At 42.1% G+C, this 23,991-nt stretch overlaps 1 protein-coding gene and 2 long non-coding RNA genes across 3 annotated transcripts in view; 1 reads left to right on the top strand and 2 right to left on the bottom strand.

Annotated features, from left to right (window-relative positions):
• The window catches only part of LOC120927238 (O-acyltransferase like protein-like), a 146,828-nt gene that overhangs the window by 23,889 nt on the left and 98,948 nt on the right, over positions 1-23,991 (bottom strand). Inside the window, exons 8-10 of the mRNA XM_040337784.1 lie at positions 4,809-4,910; positions 1,925-2,090; positions 846-925 (exon numbers count right to left, since the gene is read on the bottom strand). Coding sequence (XP_040193718.1) covers positions 846-925; positions 1,925-2,090; positions 4,809-4,910 — 348 coding nt within the window. The remainder of the gene's footprint in view (positions 1-845; positions 926-1,924; positions 2,091-4,808; positions 4,911-23,991) is intronic.
• LOC120927243 lies at positions 13,019-14,006 on the bottom strand. The gene is made up of 2 exons (XR_005747057.1): positions 13,570-14,006; positions 13,019-13,282 (listed from the first exon to the last, which is right to left on the bottom strand). It is a non-coding gene; the product is annotated as an uncharacterized LOC120927243 (long non-coding RNA).
• On the top strand, positions 19,769-20,756 carry LOC120927256. Its single transcript, XR_005747060.1, has 2 exons — positions 19,769-20,205; positions 20,493-20,756. It is a non-coding gene; the product is annotated as an uncharacterized LOC120927256 (long non-coding RNA).

Here is a 23,991-nt window from a genome sequence, read left to right as displayed (position 1 = left end):
ATAATAGGACGTCAATTTTGTTTGGGAGCCACGTCGCACGACCGCGCAATTGTCAGTTAAAGCGACGCAGTGCCGAATCGCAAAAAGTCCTCTGGGCAGGAAGGGGGTTTAAGTGCCCAGTAAGGAAGTGGTTAAAAACGACGTTGCCCACACACCACGGCACTCTAAAGGGGAAGTTCTATTCGCCTTTGGGCTGCTTTAGCTGATTCCGTGTTAGTAAAAGACGATTCGCGCTTTTCTGTCTGTTACAGCGTGATGAATGTGCTTACTCCATTATGAACGGTAGTTTTACCAGAACGAGCGCTCCCGTCTCATAACTTGCTTCTGAGCATGCGCGGGTTTAAAACGTTGTTTTAGCCCACACACGACCATTTTTTACAACCCGAAAAACAACATAGTTTAAAACAACGTTAAAAAATGCAGCATGTTCGAATTTTTTTTTTGTCGTTTTTCAGAACCTGAAAAATTATGTGTAGCCCACACACGATCATTTTAAATGACGTTTTTGAAAAACTATGGTTATTTCATGCAGAAAAATGATCGTGTGTACGCGGCATAACTACTATTTGTCTTCATATTGTATGGCGCTGCCCATACTGTTGCAGCTATATAAATCCTGTATTGTAAAAATAAGAATAAATATACATACTCAGCAATCAACATTTGCTGGGGGGGGGGGGGGGGTTAAGTCATGAAATGGTTCACAGACATTGAGCCAGAGCTAAGCTGATGCTCTCAAATAAATGTTTTAGCGCACCAAGTGATCTATGTCATTCATTTCTATTATCACTGGGGACCTCCCGACCCAGACCCCCATAATAACATATGCCTGAAGATATACTTACTTGACATACAGAAAAATGAGAAGAGGGGTTGTGAGATGGAACTGGAAATCATTTGAGAGGTACCAGGCCCAGCCGGTGCACTGAAATAAATGGCAGAGAGACACAGCAATAATTTTTTATAAAGTGTTACTACTCTGCGCAAAATAAAAGTTTGGGATTGTATCGCTCTCTCATGTACAATTCATGTTGGCGGGTTGTATTGATTGGCCCCAGCTGTACATATATATAAGGTCAGCACTGCTGCCGTCACATTATTGATTGGGTTAATATCTGCTCCTTTGTTTCAAAAAGTCTTAATTTAATAGACACTCATTCAGACCCATGTATGGAAGTTCTTTTTGTGCGATTATATGATTGAGAAAGGGTAGGAATAAAATAGAAGGCAAAGAAAGAATAAATAAAAGAGGGAGGTAATGGAAGAGGAAGGGAGAGAGAGATCTTTTTTAATCAATTTTATTATAATTCTTGATAATTCTTTTATAATAATTCGCTGATTTACATATTCTAGGCCTAAATCAGCGTACACGCCCCTAGCGGCCAGCGTAAATGGACAGCTAAGATACGACGGCGTAGGAAGACTTACGCCGCTCGTATCTTAGCAACATTTAAGCGTATTTCAGTTTGAGCATACGCTTTAATGTAGGACGGCGCGGATTCAGAGTTACGACGGCGTATCTACTGATACGCCGGCGTAACTATAACTGAATCTGCCTATACAACTTTTGCACGAGCTAATCAATATACGCTGATTGGGATTTTTTTTTACCAAAAATATGTAGGAGAATACATAGTGGCCTAAATTGATGAAGAAATTCGATTTTTTTTATTTTTTATTGGATATGTATTATAGCAGAAAGTAAAAAATATTGTTTTTTACTTTTGCGCTATAAACACAATTCTACTCTCCTGACATATACTTGTGCACAGCCGCATCTTGTAATTGCTGTAAATGGGTGGCTGTACCAGGCAGATGTGAGTTCCAGGGTACTTTGTATAGTTTCTGAACACCCGTGTACTTACAAGCATGTGCATGAGCCCTTAAAGAAAAGCATTTAAAAAAAAGAGTGAGACAAACTTACAGAATCTGAAACGGACACAAAATTGGTAATCAGTAAAACGTTCGCCCACCACACGCGGTTACAGCTGTCCCACTGATGCTTGGGTAGTTCCCAGAATACGCCCCACTGAACCAACGAGATAAGAGCAATAGAGAGTGGGATGGAAGCAAGGTGGAGAGGCTGTATCCTGATATACAAAAAAAGAAAAAAACATTAATTACAGAATTAAACTTTTAATAAACTATGTAGAGTACAGATAAAGGGAAATTCTATTCTTTTTTTCAGTGTGAGTTTAGATTTTGAGGAGTTAGTTCAACTTTACCAAAAAACTGCCAATGCAGGTAAGGGATGCCTACAGATAAAAACAAATAGGTAGATTCAGAAAGAGTTAGGCCGGCTTATCAGTAGATAAGCCGGCCTAACTCTGAATCTACGCCGGCGTTTGTTAAAGCGTATGCTCAAACAGAGATACGCTTAAACAAAGCTAAGATAGGACGGCTTGCGCCGTTCTATCCTAGCTTGCAATTTTTTGGATGGCCGCTAGGTGGCGCTTCCATTGCGGCCGGCGTAGATTATGTAAATGAGCTTTTACGCCGATTCCCGAACGTACGTGAGCCCGCCGCAGTCGATTAACTTCGTTCACGTAAGGCCTTAGGCGGCCTAAAGTTATTCCACCTATGAGGTGGAATAACAATGTTAAAGTATGGTCGCTGTTCCCGCCGCAAGGTTCGAATTTTTTACGTTGTTTGCGTAAGTCGTCCATGAATCGGGAGTTACGCCGTTTACATCCGCGTCGAAATCAATAGGCCCGTACGGCGTACTTAGTCGCAATGCGCCCTGGGAAATGTAGGCGCCCGGCGCATGCGCAGTTCGATAACACGTCAAAAAACGTGAGGTCAAGCCTCATTAGCATTAAACACACCCCCCCCCAACCCATTTGAATTAGGCGCCCTTACGCCCGCCGTGTTTACACTACGCCGCCCTAAGTAAGGAGGTAAGTGCTTTGAGAATCATGTACTTTCCTCTGTTACTTAAGGCGGCGTAGTGTAAACACGCTAGGCTACGTCGGCTTTAAGTTTAGGCGCCCCTACCTGAATCTACCCAAAACTGTGCAGCTTTTATTAATAACCACTTGCAGACCGCCCACTATAAATTTACTGTGGCAGGGCGGCCGCTCAGTGCCAAATCACATACCTAGTACGTGATCTAACACTCCCGGGTCTGGGGAGTGCACAATAGCTCAAGCTCTGTCAGATTGGATGGAGAGTATCTGTTAACAGCAATTTTCAAGTCTTGTCACAGATTCTCAATTGGATTTAGGACATCTCATCTCATTGATTGGAGTGAGGTGTCAGCCAACAGGAGTCCAATTAGCTCTTGGAGATGTCATTAGTCTAGGGGTTCATATACTTTTTCCACCTGCACTGTGAATGTTTACATGGTGTGTAAAATAAAAACATGGTAACATTACATTTTTTGTGTGTTATTAGTTTAAGCAGACTGTGATTGTTGTGACTTAGATGAAGATCAGATCACATTTTATGACCAATTTGTGCAGAAATCCATATCATTCCAAAAGGGTTCACATACTTTTTATTGCAACTGTACAAATTATTCACCATTTAGCCGCTAAAATGCGTCAACTAAAGTAAAATAAGATATAAAAAGCTATGCTTTTTCTATTCCCCTTTTTTATGGATTACCTAATAAAGTAAACTAAATAAAGTTTTCAAAAATTTGAAGACTATCCCTACACAGAACAAAAAAATCAATTGGACTCAAAAGGTGTGCACGTAGCTGTTAACATAGTACACCTAATCTGGATTGGGGAAAATAAATGAGAAAAGTGTGGAACTATTAACCCCCCTGGCGGTATTCCCGAGTCTGACTCGGGGTTACATTTTTGTGCTGCGATCGGTAACCCCGAGCGGGACCTCGCTCGATTCACACAGTGCCTCTGTGTGCCGCCGATCTCTGTTCCCTGCGACGTTACGACGCACGGGAGCGGAGAGCGGCGTCAAATTCAAAAAGGTAAAACAAACACCTTACATACAGTATACTGTAATCTTATAGATTACAGTACTGTATGTAAAAAATACACACCCCCCTTGTCCCTAGTGGTCTGCCCAGTGCCCTGCATGTACTTTTATAAAATAAAAACTGTTCTTTCTGCCTGCAAACTGTAGATTGTCCATAGCAACCAAAAGTGTCCCTTTATGTCAAAAATGGTTTTAGAGCAGCTAGAAAACAGCGATAATAAATTATAATCACTTGCAGAATTGTGCGATAGCGATTTGTGGGGAAATTCGTCATAAAAAAATAAAAGTAATGACAGCGACAATTCTGCAACTGAGCAAATTTCAGTGTTTTTGAGTTGATTAAATTATTGAATAATTTTTATTATAATTATATTATTACTTGTTATAATTATTTATAATTATTTATTATATTATAATTTATAATTTTGTTTTTAAAAAAATGTCATACTAGACTCTTGTTTGGTCAGATTTAGGTGAGTTATTCCTAAAAATTACAGGCCTACAGTATAAAACGCCAAATTTCCTTGCAAATAATGGTACCGCTTTCAGCACCTTTTTTCTGAAATAATCATACCGCCAGGGAGGTTAAAGCGGAAGTAAACCCATGGATTTAACAGTTTAAAAAAACAGTTACATTCCCGACACGTGCTAGGAATGTAACTGCCGCATTGGTTGTGCTCTCAACCGAACTGTCAAACCATCCAATGGCTGGTGTCATAACTGATCACATGTGCAGCATCATAACACTTGAAGGTCTAGCAAAGGCCAAGGTGGCAGCTTCATTGGCTGAAAACAATAGGAGAGTTCCGCTTTAATATTGTTATAACAAAATGACCTATTTTTACCTGACAGTTTAGGACACCTACCTCTTTAACCTTTTGAAGATATACTGCATAACCATAGTCAGAGTCACCTTTTTTTCAGAATCTTCAATCATCTTTAGGAATGTTTTGGCACCCAGAAATCCGCTGCAATAAAAGCAAATTACAGAAGGCAGCAGAAGCAATTACCATAAAGCTCTTGTGGGCCAGTTCTTGAGGCACTAGAAGTGGAAGTGGAAGTGGAAGAGCTTGTTAAAAACCAGAACATGTATAAATATCTATATACAGTGAAACCTTGGATTACGAATGATTGTAATCCAAAGCACTTGCATATCAAAGAGAGTTTTCCCATATAAGTTAATGGAAACGAAGATAATTTTTTCCACATTGACTTCTATTGCATGCGATACCGCATGTGGCCAGAGGTGGGGGGGCGCCGGAGAGACTCAGAAATAATCAGAGACAGCTTGGCTGAACTCAGAAACCCCCGGAAAGGCTTGGGAACAGAGGCCCAGATTCACAAAAAAAACGCCTATCTTTAGGCGGGCGTATCGTATCTCAGATACACTACGCCGCCGTAACTTAGAGCGGCAGGTCCCGTATTCAGAAACATTTTCCGCTCTAAGTTACAGCGGCGTAGTGTATCTGATACGGCGTAAGCCCACGTAATTCAAACTAGGCTAGTGTGGGCGTGTTTTATGTTAATGTATCGTGACCAGACGTGATTGACGTTTTTAACGAACAGCGCATGCGCACGAATGCTCAGTATGACGTAGATTTTTCAAATTAAATTGCGCCCGCTCAATGCCTAGTCGACGTGAAAGTAACTTACGTCCAGCCCCATTCACGGACGACTTACGCAAACGACGTAAAACGTGAAAAATTATACACTGTTCCGACGTCCATACCTAACATTAGTACGCCTCATCTACGCCTCATAGAGCAGGGGTAACTAAACGCTGAAAAAAGCCTTACGCAACCGACGTAAAAAAATGCGCCGGCCGCACGTACGTTTGAGAATCAGCGTATTTAGCTCATTACCATATTCGACACGTAAATCTACGGAAGCGCCACCTATCGGCCAGCGTAAATATGCAACTTAGATACGACTGCGTAAGAGACTTACTCCGGTCGGATCTAATACAAATCTATGCGTAACTGATTCTAAGAATCAGGCGCATAGATACGACGCCTCAAACTCAGAGTTACGACAGCGTATATGGAGATACGCCGGCGTAAATCATACGAGAATCTGGGCCAGAGTGTTTCTGAGTGATTCCGAGTATTTACGAATGGCTCCAAACCGCTCCAAGTTTTATCGGCGCCCCCGCACCTCTGGCCAAATGCAGTACTGCACACCGCAGAGGCTTGAATTCTGCTTGTTTTGCAAGTCAACACTCGCAAACCAAGTCAGGATTTAAAAAAAAAAATTGCTCGTCTTTCAAAACGCTCGTAAACCGCGTTACTCGTAAACCAAGGTTCCACTGTATGTCCGCGCCTCTATTCTCCTAACACCCAGCAGCTGTATTCTTAGGTATCCTGATACTCCAGAATATACATGTCCAATATACAGCCATACATCTCCCCTTTAAACTACATAAAACATAACACGTTATACAAATTCATAAACCATAACTTGTGCAATAATATGTAACAACAACCCTGTGCAAAACACTGCTAATAGTTCAAACAATGCAAATAGTGCAATAACTGCACTTCCGGGTAGGGGGTGCGCAACACCAATGTCCGACGTCACCCAACGCATTTCAAAACGTGTCAGGGGGGGAGACACTAGTGCTGACGTCAGGCCACTGTCCAATACCAGGTTGGCAGTGGCACCCATTGTCATTTGTTTTTAAGATTTATTTTATTTTTACTCTTATCCAATAAATACTACACTATGGAGACTTCATCTGGCTCCTGGTGAGCTTTTTTTTTACTACAGCTACATCTGGATGGTGCGAGTTGCTGAACAGCCTTCCCCACAACAGATGGCGGATCTACACTGAGTGGCCCAGATTCAGGTAGATCCGCACAATATTTGCGTGGGCAAAGGGCAACGATTTTTGCTCTGCGCCCACGCAAATATTTCGATTTGCCCGCGATTCACGGAGCAGTAGCTCCGTAAATTGCGCGGGCACTATGCTAATTAGCCCGGCGTAAGGGCGCCTAATGTAAATGATCCCGCCGGGGGCGGGAATCATTTAAATTAGGCGCGCTCCCGCGCCGAGCGAACAGCGCATGCTCCGTCGGGAAACTTTCCCGACGTGCATTGCAGCAAATGACGTCGCAAGGACGTCATTTGCTTCTAAGTGAACGTGAATGGCGTCCAGCGCCATTCACGAATCACTTACGTAAACGACGTGAAATTTAAATTTCACGAGCGGGAAGGGCGGCTATACTTTAGCATTGGCTGCTCCTACTATTAGCAGGAGCAGCCTTGCGCTAAAGTCGCCGTACGGAAACTCCGTACCTTGCGTTCGCAGGGCCCGCGCAACTTTTGTGAATCGGTGGTAGTATGCAATTTGCATACTATACGCCGATCACAATGGCCGCGCCCCCTAGCGGCCAACGCAAGAATGCAGCCTGAGATATGAAGGCATAAGGAGGCTTATGTCTGTCATATCCTAGGCTCATATCCGTAGCGATGTTCCTGAATCAGGGGCATTCGCTACGCGGGAGCAAAACAGCTATTGCGCCGCGCAACCTATGGTTGCGCGGGCGCAATAGCTTCTTGAATCTGGGCCAGTGTGTGTTTGCTGCTGTAAAGGCAGCCATCTTTTCCGGTGAGTGTCCATTTCACAGGGGTGCGGTGGATGATTCTGGAGCACTTTACTTTTTAAGATACTACCAGTTTGTTTGGGCACATCTTTGCACTGAACTTTGTGCTTCCACCAATAAGTTTTTTTATTGCTGATCCTATCATGGGACTGTGCATTTCAGTTTTTTTTTTCATCATATTGATTTTTGTGTTCATTTTCATTCAGGATTGGATTTATATATAGAGGGCCAGATTCTCGTACAGCAGTGTATCTTTGCGGCGGCGTAACGTATCCGATTTACGTTACGCCTCCGCAACTTAGACGGGCAAGTGCTGTATTCTCAAAGCACTTGCTCCGTAAGTTGCGGTGGCGTAGCGTAAATCGGCCGGCGTAAGCCCGCCTAATTCAAATGTGGGACAGGGGGGGCGTGTTTTATGTTAATGTTCTGTGACCCGACATGATTGACGTTTTTCACGAACGGCGCGTTCGCCGTCCGTGGAAATCTCCCAGTGTGCATTGCTCCTAATACGCCGCAAGGACGTATTGGTTTTGACGTGAACGTAAATTACGTCCAGCCCCATTCACGGACGAGTTACGCAAACGACGTAACATTTTCAAATTTCGTCGCGGGAACGACGGCCATACTTAACATTGGTACGCCGCACTTATGCCACCATATAGCAGGGGTAACTTTACGCCGGGAAAAGCCTAACGTAAACGGCGTAACTGTACTGCGTCGGCCGGGCGTACGTTCGTGAATTTGCATATCTAGCTGATTTACATATTTCAACGCGTAAATCAGCGTACACGCCCCTAACGGCCAGCGTAAATATGCAGTTACGATCCGGCGGCGTAAGAGACTTACGCCTGTCGGATCTAAGGAAAATCTATGCATAACTGATTCTAAGAATCAGGCACATAAATACGACAGCGTATCTGGAGATACGCCGTCGTATCTCTTCTGAGAATCTGGCCCATAATTTTTTTTTCACTATAGCACTTTTTTGGACTTTATTTCAATGTGCTGTTCATTTATAACACAGTATTCACATTTCATTGCTGTTCATTAACTTTTGGTGCTACATAATGTTACTGGTTCCCAAAACAGTGTCAAAAGTGTCAGTTAGGTGATCCGAATTTGTCCACCACAATATCGCAGTCCTGCTATAAGCCGCTGATCACCACCATTACTACAAAAAAAATAAAAAAAAATTCCATAAATATTCAGGTGAAGGGAGCCTATGATGTAACTTTTTTTGCTTTGCTATATGAGTCAGCGTGGTGAGTAGGGATGAGCCGAACACCCCCCGGTTCGGTTCGCAGCAGAACATGCGTACAGGCAAAAAATTTGTTCGAACACCAGTAAAGTCTATGGGACGCGAACATGAAAAATCAAAAGTGCTCATTTTAAAGGCAAATATGCAAGTTATTGTCATAAAAAGTGTTTGGGGACCCGGGTCCTGCCCCAGGGGATATGTATCAATGCAAAAAAAAGTTAGAAAAAAGGACTTTTCTAAGCACGGGAAACATGTGCTACTTTACAGGCATACTATAGAAACCCCCCAGGTACAAAATTTAAAGGAATATTTCACTTTTATTGTTTCACTTTAAGTATTATTAAAATCACTGCTCCCAAAAAAACTGACGTTTTTAAAACAATTTTTTGCATTGATACATATCCCCTGGGGCAGGACCCAGGTCCCCAAAATTTTTTATGATAATAACTTGCATATTAACCTTTAAAATTAGCACTTTTGATTTCTCCCATAGGCTTTTAAAGGGTGTTCCGCGGCTTTTCGAATTTGCCCCGAACACCCCAAATTGGCTAAACAGCCAATGTTCGTGTCGAACGGATAGCCCATCCCTATTGGTGAGCTGAATACATGCTTGGTTTTTGTATATCCCTGTGTGTTTTTCCTTTGTTCATTTATAATAAATATTTGGAAGCAGAGAGCACTATGGTTTCTCTGTTTGTATCCTATAACATGTTTTACTGATGATCTGATGATTACTGATGATCGGGAACCAAGAAGTGGAGTAGCACAATAGCAGAAAGAGTACTCCAGTACCATCTATTGTGGAATCCACTAAGCTTAGAGGGGTCAGATTTTTGAGGTGAGCAGGCACTTTAAGTGAAGATGGTGGGCACCGAACGCATTGGAAGAGACCTGTGGTGGCTGGTTTTCCATTTTTGGGGGGGCGGCAAACAAACCACCCGCCAACCCCTCCCCCCACTCGGTTGGTCCGTCAGTCAAAATCATCTCCCACTCCCCTCACCCGGCCGATCAAAAAACATACCCCCTTTCGTCGCTCGCCCATCTTGTATATGGGACTTTTATTTTTTCTATTTAAAGTGGATGTAAACCCTCTCAGATTCCCCACTGAGCAGGCGGACTCTTGGTGGGGTCCGCCTTATGTGAAACGGGCCTAAAACGTATTTTATACAAGCTCTTAATAATTTACAGCGCTCCTCAGCTATATGACTTCCCTTTAAATGATATAAAACATTCCCTTTATTATACAAATTCATAAACCATAACATTCATAAACATTCAAAGCCTCTCCTCCACCAGATAGTCAGGACACTCACCAGATTCTTAGACCTTTTTTTAAATGGCTTTTTCACCATCCGCTCATCCATGCAATAATCACAAGGGGCCAACATGAAGGTCGCAATTCCATTTATTTAAAACAAGCACAGAGCTGGTGGAACCCACGCTGGACTGACAATCTGTTGTATATACAGAGTGCTGGGAAAGCACAACTACATGTGAGTACATTTTGTTTTAAGCTTTTAATTGATTTTAATAAATGAAGTTTTGAAAGATCATTCACAGCTTTGGATATCAGTTGAACATAAAGAAAGAAATCTGGGACTGGCACAGAGGAACTGTTGTTTGGCACAGTGGACTATATTTAATTTAACCACTTCACCTCCGGGAAGATTTAATCCCCTTTCCTCAACAGGCCATTTTTTTGCGTTACTTTAACTGACAATTGCGCGGTCGTGCGATGCTGTACCCAAACAAAATGTATGTCATTCTTCCCCACAAGAGAGCTTTCTTTTGGTGGTATTTGATAACCTCTACATTTTTTTTTTTTTGTGCTATAAACAAAAAAAAGCGTAAATTAAAAAAAAAATACAGTGGGCTAGATTCAGGTAGGGGCGCGCATTTTAACGGCGGTGCAGCGTATCGTATTTACGCTACACCGCCGCAACTTACAGGAGCAAGTGCAGTATTCACAAAGCACTTGCTCCGTAAGATGCGGCGGCGTAGCGTAAATGGGGCCGGCGTAAGCGCGCGTAATATAAATGTGGGAACGGGGCGTGTTTAATGTTAATGTGTGATGACCTGACGTGATTGACGTTTTTTTTACGAACGGCGCATGCACCGTCCGTGTACATATCCCAGTGTACATTGCTCCCAAGTACGCCGCAACGACGTCATTGGTTTCGACGTGAACGTAAATTACGTCCAGCCCTATTTGCGAACGACTTACGCAAACAACGTAAAAAATTCAAAAATCGAAGCGGAAACGACGTCCATACTTAACATTGCGTGCGCCTCATAGAAGCAGGAGCAAAGTTACGCCGAAAAAGCCTTACGCGAACGACGTAAAAAACTACCGCCGGGCGCACGTACGTTTGTGAATCGGCGTAACTAGGTAATTTGCATACTCTACGCCGAAAACAACGGAAGCGCCCCTAGCGGCCAGCGTAAAAATGCACACATCACCAGGCTAATCAGTGTATTCTGACAGTGAGGGAGTCCCCTTACTTGTGGATGGGGGAATCCATTTTGTAATGGACCTGTCCCGCACTCTGCTTGAGTGCTTCGATCAGTATACTCCTTCATCCAGTGTAAGCATAGATATCAGATATTATAGCCGCATATTGCAACCAAGAACTAGGCGAGACTAGCTCAGCTGCAACACTGGAACTTTTATTGAACAAACTCACACAGAATATATACCCCACGGGAGAACAGTCCCCCCCCGATCAAATCACCCTAACAATACAAGCTGTAACCAGAAACATAATTAACATGAGCTAATAAGTCACTTAAACCAGCCTAGGCAAGTCAATGCCCACCCAAGAAATGTTGTGATTAATCAGATATCCCCACTTCAGGTCAGACTTGCCGGTGATCTGCCGTGCTGGTTCCAGGTGTCCTGGAAGTTTCAGCGCATGCGCGAACTGATGCGGGAAAGTTCCTTCAAGCACTGCGCAGGTGCAAATTTGCTGATGGAAATCCCCGAACGGCGGCCAGCATCCATGGCGAAGTGGATTTTGAGGTAAGTGGCCAGTCGGCCTCACGTCCTCGCTGCGCTCCGACGGCTCGCTTCGCTCGCTCGGCCTCCTGGCTCTTTTTTTAACATCCTCCAATCCACGGGGATGTTAAAGAATGAGCCTGGATGCCGGGCGAGGTTCGGGAATTTCCGTCGGGAAGTTTGCGCCTGCGCAGTCAGTGAAGGAACTTTCCCCACAGTGGAACATTGAGGACAAGTCACCGGCACCAAGCTCACAAAGTACATCACACATTATCCTAAATATAAACACAGAACACCTTTAGACAATAGCAGGAGATCCCAGCAGCAGACTGCCCGGCTCATACATTGGAGTACATGTAACAGAGGCCAATGGGACCAGCTTTTTCAATTAACATGTATAGTTCAGAATTAAAAAAAACAGGAATAGTCTTCATATAGTTCTTGAGAGATATTGTTGGTAAATATTACTGTCTCATTTGAATTAATCTAAACCACATTCTTAGGGTCCATGAAATAGTTGTCTATTATTTGCTCGGTCACCCTGTGCCCCTACCAGACACAGGGTACCTTACACATAAGAGGGGCATGGGGAGCCGAGACAAGGGTTTCCCAGCTTCTATAAGGTATCTTGGGTTCCACAGGCCCCCGTCCAAAGTGACTCCTGTCACACATGTGTTTTTTTTTTCAATCACCCCAAAAAAAGCAACCCATCTTTGGGTACCCTAAATGTCACCAGCAAGGGCACAGACAACAGCAATATTACAAGGGTTACTGTTAGGGTTAGCATTAGAGCTACAGATAAAAAGAAAAAGATTACCCCCAGACGGGACTTTTAAGGCCAGACTCCAATAAGTATGTAAAATTTATTTTATTAGGTGTTATCACCAAAATTGGATAGACATTGATTTACAGAATAATTCTGGATGTTGAATTACAGAAATCTTCTGGAACAGTCAGCAAATATATAATAAGAATAAAAAACACATATAAGGAATAGTGATAGAGTGACACCTGGGGCACACGTCCCATGTGTGGACCCAGGAAAAATAAGAAACAAAAAAATAGAAAAATAGTCATAAAATAAAACCTCGTGACAATATAATACAAATAGAATTAAAAAACACTCTGTAGAGAGCAGTGGAGAAAAGCCCGACGCGTTTCTGGTCTATTGGTAGAACAACAGACCTTCATCAGGGGCCACAGGAGTGTATGGTTACAAACTTTTTTTCTCTCTAAAGGCAAAACACACATCATTATATTATGTCATATCATCAGGTATATATAGATCCATTATTTTACAACTATTGTTAGAGATGCCTCTAATATGATGTATATGATCAACATACCGTTTGTGGTGAGCACAGGTTTTGGAAGTTGGCCCTCAAGATTTCAGTCTAAGGTATCTCCAGAACCGACTTATGGGGTCCCATGAGTAAGAAAAGAAAGGGGAGGGATGGCTCCGACTTACCCCAAACCCACGGTGTCCTATTAGAGTTTAAGGATGCAAGAAACAGACAGAGAAGAGAAAGAAAAAGAAGAAGAATAAGAGGAAAAGAAGAAGAAAAAAGAAAAAAGAAAAAAGAAAGAAGAAGAAAAAGAAAGGGGAAAAGAAGGAAAAGAAAAAAGAAAAGAAAGCAAGAGGGGGAAAAAAGGAAAGAAAGAACGAAAAAGAAAAAGGAAAAAGAGAAAGAAAAAGAAAAGCATGATAACTGATTTAGTGCATAGGTGCCTGGTCATGCTGCTCATATTCATAATAGAAAAATAATAATTACCCAAGTATGGGGTTTATTAAGGCAAAAGTGCAGCAGGTCAGGGGGTTCACTGAGTCCAATGCGGACAGTCCTCTTATCGTTGCTCGGGGGAATCCCGAACTGGGTGTATGAAGAGGAACCTGGTGCCAAGTGCCTGGAGAGCAGACATATATAGGTTGAAGATGAGGTATGCATAGTGGATGAAAAAAACATGCTAGAGTAAAGTCAGGCTAGTTGCAAAAAATATCCTATAGATGTGAGGTGAAAATGACACTCACCGTACTTGAGGTATTGAAGTGTCAGCGTTACTCCCTTCAGCTCACAGGGTGCTGAGGGAGCTGGTAATAGAGTAGCTCTATTTATAGGGTGGACATGGACCTGGGAGGGTCGTGTAACTCGGCACCTCCCAGGGGCTTGGATCAGATAGGATGGCCATCAGCTGTGTGCATTCGTTATGCTAGGGGGGCGGGACAAAAGCTAGTGGGTGCGGCAATACGCCCCTGGATGGGGAGCAGTGCCTTCGTATCGGCATTCTCTTGTTGTTATGGTGATGACGCTGGCGTCACGGGCCACGTGACCCTGCGCCTCGCGTCACACCACAAACAACGGGGAAACCCTTTGGCGAGCCCGGACGCGTCACCATGGCGATGGCGCTGAAAACAAAGCCCCGTGACCCGGCGTAGCCGCGTCACATCGCAAGAAGCAGGGAAGCCCTCTGACGAGTGTGGCCACATCCCCCTGTTGGAGGCGTCACGCCCAGCGTGTCATAACGATTTAGGCACGGCAGGGAATATCGTGCAAGTGCCATTGCATAGGTACTCGCGTGGACAAAGTGTCCACCCTAATCATGGTGCACAAAAATGCCAAGTGGTAGAAAGAGCTCATGGCACCCCTTTTTTTTACAACGGGGGTGGGGAGTTAGATGTAAGCAGACAGGGGTAAGATGAAAATTCAAATGTAATAGGTGAAAAATAAAAATAGTAAAATAAAAATAAATATAAATATAAAATAGAAAAAAAGAAAAAAGAAAAAGAAGAAGAAAAGGAAAAAGGAAAGAAGAAGTATATAGAGGTGATAATAGAAATAAAAAATAAAAAATAGATAGGAAATGTATGGAAAGAAAGAAAAATAAGCAAGAAAGAAAAGAAAAGAAAGAAGAGTGGTGGATAGACAGAAAAAGAAGCAGAGGAAATCGGGGTGCAGGGTAAACAGGAGGAGCCACAGCACCCAAATCATAGCCACAATTAAAAATTAGCAAAAAAAGGGGTCTGTTGATCATAGAGTTTGTTTTAAAAAAAAAAAAGAAAATTATGCAAGTAAGAAAGATTGCATTTTTCGGGTTTGTCGAGGTAGATCAACTAAGTAGTAGTTGTAATAATGGATCAGTGCAGGAAGTATCCTGATGGATCAGTATATATGAAAATATCCTTATCCACATTTATATCTATGTAATCAAAGAGCACAACATTGGTTAGATTCAGCAAAAGTCAGACATTTAGTACATCATGATAAATGGTTCGTACTAGAGTGAAATAAGATAGGGTAGTGGGAGCAGGGGAGGGAGACGGGGCAATTGACGTTTTTTTCTCCCCCCCTCCTCTCCTACACCCCGTGAGTTCGGGTGCAGGTAAAGATGTTAGTATGTTGGTTAGCCCTCCCCCTCCCATACACCCGATTTGTATCCCTCAAGGAAGGGTCTGTAGCTGATGTTGTTATTCAAACCCGGGGGAAAGGTGGCATTCAAGGCCACTATCCAGCGGGTTTCTCGCTGCAGTAATAGTTTGTCCCAATCCCCACCTCTTGGGTTCGGGTGAATTCTATCAAGTGCCAGAAAGGTGATTTTAGGGAAGATCCCCTGGTGCACATCTCTTGTATGTCTTCCGAGAGGGAGGTCAGGATTGGCAATTTTCATACTATGCACATGCCTGCTTATTCTTTTTTTCCATTCTAGTTTCGTTTTTCCCACATAGAAGCACCCGCATGAACAGGTCATAAGGTATACAATTCCAGCGGTACTACAATTTGCAAAATGTTTTGCTTTGTATGGTTGGCCGTTTGGGAGATGTATAGTCTTGCTGATATTTAAGTATTGGCATTGCGGGCATCCGCCGCAGGTGAAAGTACCCCAACGCTTGCAAGGATCCCCCCTAAAGGCCCCTGTATATTCACTGGTGACCAGTATGTCTTTTACAGACCTAGTTCTCCTATACGTGATGAGTGGACGATCAGAGACGAATTGGCCCATAATAGGGTGAAGGACATGCCAATTTTTTTCAATTATTTTCTTAATTGATTTATGCTGTTTGTTATATGTTGTAATTATCCTTATTGGTGTCCTTAAGTTCTTTTGATCATTTGAGTTCTCTTTTTTGCGAAAGAGAATGTTCGCTCTGGATTGGTTTTTGGCTCTTTTAAATGCCTTCTTGAGGCATGTTAGAGAGTAACCTCGTTGCAGAAGCCTCTCTTTTAGTTTTTTCGCCTCCCCTAGGAAAGCTGTTTCTTCCGAGCAATTTCTCCTTAGGCGGAGGTATTGTGAATATGGTATCGATCGAATTAATGGTATTGGGTGGAAGCTGTCTGCTTGTAGTATGGTGTTTCCCACAGTTTCTTTTCGGAAAAGGTTGCTCAATAGGCGTCCATCCTCTGTTTTTGAGATGGTGACATCTAAAAAGGTGATTGTGGTTTCACTACACACTTTTGTGAATTTTAGATTAAAATCATTCGCGCCCATGTCTTTCATACAGAGCTCGAGATCATCCTGTGTTCCATCCCAGACCATAAAGATATCGTCAATATACCTATGCCAAATTAAAATATTTGCTACATGCGGTCTAGCTTCATCAGGGGTTAAGAAGAGGTTCTCCCACTCCCCCAGATACAGGTTGGCGTACGATGGGGCACAACAAGTCCCCATCGCTACCCCCTGTATCTGGAGGAAGTGGGAGCCATCGAAGGTGAAGGCATTGTGATGAAGGATAAAGTCCAGAGCTTGAACAATGAATTTATGTAGTGGTTTGTCGTCACGATGGGATTGGCTAATAAAATGTTCTATCACCTGTAGCCCCTTCTGATGGGGTATAGAGCTATAAAGAGCTTCTACGTCTACGGTTACCAGGAGCACTTTGTCAGGGACCACCAGATTCTCAAGATTCTGTAACAGATGTGTGGTATCCCTGATGTAGGAGGGTAGATTCATCACCAAAGGCCGGAGCTGTTCGTCCAGGAATTGGCTTAAGCGTTCTGTAATGCATCCACGTCCCGATATGATGGGTCTTCCAGGGGGATTTGACTGGTCTTTGTGTACTTTTGGCAGGCTATAGAAAGTTGGAATTTTGGCATGGTCCGTTCTTATGAATTCCCACGTCTGTTGTGTGATCACATTTTCCACATATGCTTCGTCCACTAGTTTGAAAAATTCCGAGTCATATCTTTCGATAATGGATCTGGGTATGAGTCTATACCACTCAGCATTGGATAGTATATTTCGACACATTGTCTGGTAAAACTCATTACTCATTATCACGATATTCCCCCCTTTATCCGAGGGTTTTATCGTCAGTTGTTTTTGATTGGCTAAGAGTGTTAGAGCCTTTTGTTCCTGTTGTGATATATTATTGGGGCTATGGCCTTTCTTCAAGTTCATTAGATCCCTTGTTGTCATTGCTATGAAAGCATTGAGATTTGAGTTCAAAGTTAAAGGTGGAAATTTGTTGGATTTCTTCTTCAACAAGGATTTCTTAGAGAGGCCTCCTTCAGTTGGTGTCACCTGTTCTTCCAGAAATGTTTTTAGATCTATTCTATCTATAAGATCTCTATTTGTCTGTTCATCCAACAGGGCGATCAAATCGTTCATGGCCTGTTCCTCTCTAGCAGTTGGTCCATTGGTCGGAACTGGTTTTTCATAGAGGCTTTTGAGGATAAGTTTTCTCGCAAATAAATGCAGATCCTTTATTAGATCAAAAGTGTCCACATCTTTTGAAGGGCAAAAGCTTAGGCCCTTCTGTAGAATGTTAGTTTCATCTTGGGATAGTGAGTATTGGGACAGGTTTATGATGCTGAAGGAATCATTATTCCTTTCGCATATTTCCTTAAGTCATTTTGTATCATTAGTATTGCCCCCTTGGTGGGTATCTTCAATAGTTGTGGAATGTTTTCCTCTCCCCAAAGGAGGTCCTTTAGTTTCCGTTGGTGTGGGTTGTGCTGTTGGGCCATTGTCACTGATGTATCTCTTGTTGTCATTTCCCCTCTCAGGGGATGTCCATTTTTGTTTTCTACTACCCTGAGTTGTCGATTGTGAACGGGCAGATGATAAGGAATTTAGTGAGGAATTTGACCCTAGGTCGTTTTTCCAACCCTTTGTTTTCTTCAGGTTGGTTCTCCTTTGAGGGCGATTTTGATTTTTCCGTGTTAGCCACCGATAGGCCTTGCCCTCTTTGAACGCCATTTTATCTCTCCAGAAATTTTGTTCTTTTTTGGTAATGAGATCCTTGACAGTGGTGTCTATGTGTCCCTTTATCTTTTGTTCCTGATCTTTATAGGTATCCATTTCTTTGAACGGTTCTAATTGACTGTATAACTCGTCAATCTCTTTTTCCGAGGATAGTATTCTTTTTTGGTATTCCTCAATGAGGAGCTTCATCATTATTTTTGTGCACTGTTGCAAATTATTCTCCCACCGTTTTTTAAACATATTGTCCATATCCTCAAAAGTGGGGAATATTTGCACCCTCAGTCCTAATGGGTTGATTTCTTCTCTGATGTAATGCTCGAAGTTTTCAACCTGCCAGAACATGGCTACCTTCTTCTCCACTAGTATTTTTAGTTGGGAGAAGAGTGCAGTCATTTCTGATCCTTTGGCCTCTTTGGCACCATGATCTCTGTATTGGCTCATTAAGGTATCAAATTCTTTTCCTCTGAACATAGTTGCCCTCCTAGTTTCGTTTGTTAAATAATATCAATCAAATGTGGTGCTTAATGGTGTGTGCAGTGTTATAGACAGAAGAGAAGTAAGAAGAAAAAATTAAGGGCTAACCAACATACTAACATCTTTACCTGCACCCGAACTCACGGGGTGTAGGAGAGGAGGGGGGGAGAAAAAAACGTCAATTGCCCCGTCTCCCTCCCCTGCTCCCACTACCCTATCTTATTTCACTCTAGTACGAACCATTTATCATGATGTACTAAATGTCTGACTTTTGCTGAATCTAACCAATGTTGTGCTCTTTGATTACATAGATATAAATGTGGATAAGGATATTTTCATATATACTGATCCATCAGGATACTTCCTGCACTGATCCATTATTACAACTACTACTTAGTTGATCTACCTCGACAAACCCGAAAAATGCAATCTTTCTTACTTGCATAATTTTCTTTTTTTTTTTAAAACAAACTCTATGATCAACAGACCCCTTTTTTTGCTAATTTTTAATTGTGGCTATGATTTGGGTGCTGTGGCTCCTCCTGTTTACCCTGCACCCCGATTTCCTCTGCTTCTTTTTCTGTCTATCCACCACTCTTCTTTCTTTTCTTTTCTTTCTTGCTTATTTTTCTTTCTTTCCATACATTTCCTATCTATTTTTTATTTTTTATTTCTATTATCACCTCTATATACTTCTTCTTTCCTTTTTCCTTTTCTTCTTCTTTTTCTTTTTTATTTTTTTCTATTTTATATTTATATTTATTTTTATTTTACTATTTTTATTTTTCACCTATTACATTTGAATTTTCATCTTACCCCTGTCTGCTTACATCTAACTCCCCACCCCCGTTGTAAAAAAAAGGGGTGCCATGAGCTCTTTCTACCACTTGGCATTTTTGTGCACCATGATTAGGGTGGACACTTTGTCCACGCGAGTACCTATGCAATGGCACTTGCACGATATTCCCTGCCGTGCCTAAATCGTTATGACACGCTGGGCGTGACGCCTCCAACAGGGGGATGTGGCCACACTCGTCAGAGGGCTTCCCTGCTTCTTGCGATGTGACGCGGCTACGCCGGGTCACGGGGCTTTGTTTTCAGCGCCATCGCCATGGTGACGCGTCCGGGCTCGCCAAAGGGTTTCCCCGTTGTTTGTGGTGTGACGCGAGGCGCAGGGTCACGTGGCCCGTGACGCCAGCGTCATCACCATAACAACAAGAGAATGCCGATACGAAGGCACTGCTCCCCATCCAGGGGCGTATTGCCGCACCCACTAGCTTTTGTCCCGCCCCCCTAGCATAACGAATGCACACAGCTGATGGCCATCCTATCTGATCCAAGCCCCTGGGAGGTGCCGAGTTACACGACCCTCCCAGGTCCATGTCCACCCTATAAATAGAGCTACTCTATTACCAGCTCCCTCAGCACCCTGTGAGCTGAAGGGAGTAACGCTGACACTTCAATACCTCAAGTACGGTGAGTGTCATTTTCACCTCACATCTATAGGATATTTTTTGCAACTAGCCTGACTTTACTCTAGCATGTTTTTTTCATCCACTATGCATACCTCATCTTCAACCTATATATGTCTGCTCTCCAGGCACTTGGCACCAGGTTCCTCTTCATACACCCAGTTCGGGATTCCCCCGAGCAACGATAAGAGGACTGTCCGCATTGGACTCAGTGAACCCCCTGACCTGCTGCACTTTTGCCTTAATAAACCCCATACTTGGGTAATTATTATTTTTCTATTATGAATATGAGCAGCATGACCAGGCACCTATGCACTAAATCAGTTATCATGCTTTTCTTTTTCTTTCTCTTTTTCCTTTTTCTTTTTCGTTCTTTCTTTCCTTTTTTCCCCCTCTTGCTTTCTTTTCTTTTTTCTTTTCCTTCTTTTCCCCTTTCTTTTTCTTCTTCTTTCTTTTTTCTTTTTTCTTTTTTCTTCTTCTTTTCCTCTTATTCTTCTTCTTTTTCTTTCTCTTCTCTGTCTGTTTCTTGCATCCTTAAACTCTAATAGGACACCGTGGGTTTGGGGTAAGTCGGAGCCATCCCTCCCCTTTCTTTTCTTACTCATGGGACCCCATAAGTCGGTTCTGGAGATACCTTAGACTGAAATCTTGAGGGCCAACTTCCAAAACCTGTGCTCACCACAAACGGTATGTTGATCATATACATCATATTAGAGGCATCTCTAACAATAGTTGTAAAATAATGGATCTATATATACCTGATGATATGACATAATATAATGATGTGTGTTTTGCCTTTAGAGAGAAAAAAAGTTTGTAACCATACACTCCTGTGGCCCCTGATGAAGGTCTGTTGTTCTACCAATAGACCAGAAACGCGTCAGGCTTTTCTCCACTGCTCTCTACAGAGTGTTTTTTAATTCTATTTGTATTATATTGTCACGAGGTTTTATTTTATGACTATTTTTCTATTTTTTTGTTTCTTATTTTTCCTGGGTCCACACATGGGACGTGTGCCCCAGGTGTCACTCTATCACTATTCCTTATATGTGTTTTTTATTCTTATTATATATTTGCTGACTGTTCCAGAAGATTTCTGTAATTCAACATCCAGAATTATTCTGTAAATCAATGTCTATCCAATTTTGGTGATAACACCTAATAAAATAAATTTTACATACTTATTGGAGTCTGGCCTTAAAAGTCCCGTCTGGGGGTAATCTTTTTCTTTTTGTTCAAACTACCAGGGATGTGGCCACTCCCCAATCTCAGGACTATATGAACCCTTTTCTTTCTTTATATATTTGTATATATATCGGGTAGCAAATACCCAACCCCTGCCTCATTTCTAGGGTTCATAGCACCTGTTTCTTTGCCCCTCAAGAAGACCTGTCTGTGCAGATAAACTGAATATACTCTGCAGGTGACTGCACAGAAACTTCTTTCTGTTTGACTATTGGGCAACCCAATATTGGATTAAACATTTGATGAATAATCTATATAAAACATTTGGAATAAGCACGATTCTGATACACTCCAATAACCTTGTGTTTTAGAATTTTTTCTTCTTACTTCTCTTCTGTCTATAACACTGCACACACCATTAAGCACCACATTTGATTGATATTATTTAACAAACGAAACTAGGAGGGCAACTATGTTCAGAGGAAAAGAATTTGATACCTTAATGAGCCAATACAGAGATCATGGTGCCAAAGAGGCCAAAGGATCAGAAATGACTGCACTCTTCTCCCAACTAAAAATACTAGTGGAGAAGAAGGTAGCCATGTTCTGGCAGGTTGAAAACTTCGAGCATTACATCAGAGAAGAAATCAACCCATTAGGACTGAGGGTGCAAATATTCCCCACTTTTGAGGATATGGACAATATGTTTAAAAAACGGTGGGAGAATAATTTGCAACAGTGCACAAAAATAATGATGAAGCTCCTCATTGAGGAATACCAAAAAAGAATACTATCCTCGGAAAAAGAGATTGACGAGTTATACAGTCAATTAGAACCGTTCAAAGAAATGGATACCTATAAAGATCAGGAACAAAAGATAAAGGGACACATAGACACCACTGTCAAGGATCTCATTACCAAAAAAGAACAAAATTTCTGGAGAGATAAAATGGCGTTCAAAGAGGGCAAGGCCTATCGGTGGCTAACACGGAAAAATCAAAATCGCCCTCAAAGGAGAACCAACCTGAAGAAAACAAAGGGTTGGAAAAACGACCTAGGGTCAAATTCCTCACTAAATTCCTTATCATCTGCCCGTTCACAATCGACAACTCAGGGTAGTAGAAAACAAAAATGGACATCCCCTGAGAGGGGAAATGACAACAAGAGATACATCAGTGACAATGGCCCAACAGCACAACCCACACCAACGGAAACTAAAGGACCTCCTTTGGGGAGAGGAAAACATTCCACAACTATTGAAGATACCCACCAAGGGGGCAATACTAATGATACAAAATGACTTAAGGAAATATGCGAAAGGAATAATGATTCCTTCAGCATCATAAACCTGTCCCAATACTCACTATCCCAAGATGAAACTAACATTCTACAGAAGGGCCTAAGCTTTTGCCCTTCAAAAGATGTGGACACTTTTGATCTAATAAAGGATCTGCATTTATTTGCGAGAAAACTTATCCTCAAAAGCCTCTATGAAAAACCAGTTCCGACCAATGGACCAACTGCTAGAGAGGAACAGGCCATGAACGATTTGATCGCCCTGTTGGATGAACAGACAAATAGAGATCTTATAGATAGAATAGATCTAAAAACATTTCTGGAAGAACAGGTGACACCAACTGAAGGAGGCCTCTCTAAGAAATCCTTGTTGAAGAAGAAATCCAACAAATTTCCACCTTTAACTTTGAACTCAAATCTCAATGCTTTCATAGCAATGACAACAAGGGATCTAATGAACTTGAAGAAAGGCCATAGCCCCAATAATATATCACAACAGGAACAAAAGGCTCTAACACTCTTAGCCAATCAAAAACAACTGACGATAAAACCCTCGGATAAAGGGGGGAATATCGTGATAATGAGTAATGAGTTTTACCAGACAATGTGTCGAAATATACTATCCAATGCTGAGTGGTATAGACTCATACCCAGATCCATTATCGAAAGATATGACTCGGAATTTTTCAAACTAGTGGACGAAGCATATGTGGAAAATGTGATCACACAACAGACGTGGGAATTCATAAGAACGGACCATGCCAAAATTCCAACTTTCTATAGCCTGCCAAAAGTACACAAAGACCAGTCAAATCCCCCTGGAAGACCCATCATATCGGGACGTGGATGCATTACAGAACGCTTAAGCCAATTCCTGGACGAACAGCTCCGGCCTTTGGTGATGAATCTACCCTCCTACATCAGGGATACCACACATCTGTAATAGGTAAAGATAGCGCTAATATCAACTAGTGCCGATTAGTACAATATGGTGAGTGATAAGCATTCAATAAAGTGAATATTATAAATATAAATATATAGAAAACAACAACACTCATGAATAAATATTCTGTCTAATGATAACACAACAGTGAGTTCATAATGGGTTAATAAACTACTCCCATCTGCAGCACTCAAGCCACTCAGGTGATGTCTCCTTCCCACTGCTTTTCATTAGACAAAGACCTTCTTGAGCAATTCAGTCAGAAGCATTCCAATTGCGATATGTAAAAGAAAAAGAAAAGAGAGGACAAGCCTCATAGCACAATACGTTGTTTTCTTTTAATTAAAAACTGCAAAACTTCCAAACCTTTCTCATTGAAAAATTTAAACCATTCTTCAATGGAATCTTTATCCAATAATCCATCATTGATGGGAACATCCCATCTAAGCCTTCTGGGTACTATTCCTTCTTTGACATATTGTTCATGGGTAGTCAGATCCCACCACACACTGACTTTTTTCTCCATGAGATGACCAAATTTTCTAAAATTGGTGTCTAGGTCACATGATTCTGCAGAATTTTTTGTAGTAAATACATCTTTAAGGTCAACTGTACGATTTTCC

This window comes from Rana temporaria, chromosome 1 (assembly GCF_905171775.1).
Source record: "Rana temporaria chromosome 1, aRanTem1.1, whole genome shotgun sequence".
NCBI lineage: Eukaryota > Metazoa > Chordata > Amphibia > Anura > Ranidae > Rana > Rana temporaria.
The sequence above is the reverse complement of the archived record's forward strand: the minus strand, read 5'-3'. Positions and strand labels throughout refer to the sequence as shown.